This window comes from Lepidothrix coronata, unplaced genomic scaffold (assembly GCF_001604755.1).
Source record: "Lepidothrix coronata isolate B3197 unplaced genomic scaffold, Lepidothrix_coronata-1.0 Scaffold281, whole genome shotgun sequence".
Classification (NCBI taxonomy): Eukaryota; Metazoa; Chordata; class Aves; order Passeriformes; family Pipridae; genus Lepidothrix; species Lepidothrix coronata.
This window is the reverse complement of record NW_016690461.1, coordinates 100,308-102,960: the sequence shown is the minus strand read 5'-3', so window position 1 is coordinate 102,960 and position 2,653 is coordinate 100,308. Positions and strand designations below refer to the sequence as shown.

Below are 2,653 nucleotides of genomic sequence, written 5' to 3'. Positions count from 1 at the left end.
TCTGAACCAGGGTCCCCATCATCATCATCTCCCCCCCGGGACCCACCAATCTCCCCCCGGCGTCCCCACCCTGCTCTGAACCAGGGTCCCCATCATCCCCTCCCGGGGCCCCTCGACCCCCTCATCTCTCCTGGGACCCCCTCCAGGCTCCTCATCCTCCCCCTGCCCCGGTGTTCCCACCCCCGCACCCCCCGGGGGTCCCTGTCCCCCCCAAATCCCGCCTCTGCTGCAGCTCGGGGGGATCCACCGGGGGGTCGCTGGTCGTGGCGATGACCCCCCCTCCCTCGTCTTCCTCCTCCTCCCGGACCCCCCCGCACCCCCCGTTACCGGTCACCGGGGTTGGGGGGGGGGGAACCGAGGCACGAACGGGGGGGGAGGGAGGGGGAACCCCCGCGAGCGGCCCCCCGGTACCGGAGCGGGGGGTGCCCGGGGGTCGCGCTCGGGGGGTGTCCCCGCTCTGACACCGTGGGGAGGGGGGGCCGCTCGCAGGGGTGTCCCCCCCCCTTCCCAGAGCCCCGTTTCCCCCCCGCTCCAGGCCCGGCCCCTCGGGACGGCCCCGGCCCCGCCAGCGCCGCGCTGGGGCGTCCCCGGGGCGCCCCCCCCGCCGCCCCCCGGCCCGGTACCTTCTTGCCGCCCTTGTTGTAGGCGAAGGCGGGGAGCCCCGAGCGCGGCGGCACCGAGAGCAGCATTTTCCCGAGCGCGAGGGCCGGGACCGGGCGTGACGTCACGCCGGGAGCCAGCCTGGAATCCGGGCGGGCCCCGCCAGGCGGGTCCTAGTGCCGACCCCCCCTCCCCGGGATCACCCGGCACCCCCCGGTGCTCCCCGGCACCCCCCCGGTGCCGCCCTGTCACCTCCCGGTGTCCCCGCTCAGCCCCCCCTCGCAATCACCCGTCGCCGCCCGGTGCCGCCCGTCACCCGCCGGTGTCACCCGTCACCCCCTCCCGGTGCCGCCCGACCCCCCGGTGCGACTCCGTCCTCCCCCGGTGTGATCTGTGCCCCCCCGACCCGGTGTCCCCCGGCTCCCCCGGTGCTGCCCAACGACAGCGACGAACCCCCCGGGGGGTGTCTCAGCCCCCTCCGAGGGTCTCAGCCCCTCTCCTGATGTTGCCCCCCCACCCCTACCCTGATGACCCCCCTCAACCCGCCCGTGACACCGGGGGGACACCGGAGGGGACGCCCCGCGTCACCCCCCACCGCCAACCGGGGGGTCGCTCAGCCACTACCCCCGGGGGGGGGCTGCACCCGCCCGGCCCCACTCCTGCGATGGGGGGTGTCACGGATCCCCCTCGCCCCGAGGGGTCTCAGTCTTGCCCCCGTTCCCCGGTACCGCGCGGCCCCTTTAAGCGAAACCCCGCCCACCGCCGCCATTACCCCTCCGCCCCGCCCCGCGCCGCCCGCCCCGTGGGCGCGGCCATTTTGGAGGCGCCGATCACGTGGTTCCACAGCCCCATCGCCATCTTGGCACCACCCTTCTGCCGTCACGTGACTCTGGCTGAGGCCGCGCTGGGCGCCGCCATCTTGGAGTCTGGCTTAGGGGGGGCGGATGGGGGGGCTTGGGGGGCACCCGAGGGGTCTGCGGGACAGGATGGGGGGCCTGGGGTCACCCGGGGGTCTGTGGGTCAGTGTGGGACACCTGGGAGCATCTGCAGGGCAGGATTGGGGTGTCCTCGAGGCACCTGGGGGGTCTCTGGGGCAGGATGGGGGCCTCTGGGTTATTTGTGGGGCAGGATGTGGGATCTTGGGAGCACCTGGGACTCTTGAGGGGTCTGCAGGACAGGACGGGGGGGGTCCTGGGGGTCTGGGGCACCTCGGGGCTATCTGCAGGCATCTGAGCATCTGTAAGACAGGACTGGGGTGTCCTGGGGGGGTCTGTGAGGCAGGACAGGGAGTCTTGGGGGTCCTCAAAGCTCTGTGGGGTGACAGAGCATCCCTGAAATGTCAGGGGCAGGACAGGAGGTCCCACAGGGCTTTGAGGTCCGAGCAGGGGAGAGGGGACCCCCTGGCCTGGGTGGGAACAGGATGAGGGGGTCCCACAGGGCTTTGGGGGGCAGGACAGGGGTCCCCCCAACCGGGCTGGGGGGCACAACAGGGGTTCCCAACGCTGCTGTGCCCAGCCTGGGAGGGGCTGGGAACCCACAGGGTGTGGGGGAGCCCCGCTGCCCCCCATGCCCCGCAGGGCCCGTTGTCCCCCCAGTGTCCCCCCCACATGTCCCTCCCACATCTCCCCGTGTGTCGCCCCCGTGTCCCCCCGTTGTCCCCGCGCTGTCCCGGCCCTTTGTGGCTGCGGATTGTTCTGGCTTTGCCGGGCTCAGCACCCCCCGCGCCCCCCCCGTGCTGATCCAGGCCCTTCGCCCGCTGACTCACCCCACGTGCGGGGCCGGTGCTGAGCTGGCAGAGCCACGGCCCGGGGGGGGCACAGGGGCTCCCCCCGACCCCTCCCGCTGCCCCCCGGGGACCCGCTCGGCAGGGACAGCCCTGTCCCTGTGCCTGTCCCAGGTGTGTCACCAACCCCCCCATGGGGACAGCCCTGTCCCTGTCCCAGGTGTGTCACCAAACCCCCCCCATGGGGACAGCCCTGTCCCTGTCCCAGGTGTGTCACCAAACCCCCCCCATGGGGACAGCCCTGTCCCTGTGCCTGTCCCAGGTGTGTCA

The 2,653-nt window shown here is 73.5% G+C and overlaps 1 protein-coding gene across 1 annotated transcript in view; it reads right to left on the bottom strand.

Annotated features, from left to right (window-relative positions):
• Window positions 1-723, bottom strand: part of RBMS2 (RNA binding motif single stranded interacting protein 2) — a 9,387-nt gene extending 8,664 nt beyond the window's left edge. The window contains exon 1 of the mRNA XM_017836602.1: window positions 624-723. Coding sequence (XP_017692091.1) covers window positions 624-689 — 66 coding nt within the window. The 5' untranslated portion in view covers window positions 690-723. The remainder of the gene's footprint in view (window positions 1-623) is intronic.
• Window positions 724-2,653: the final 1,930 nt, after the last annotated feature.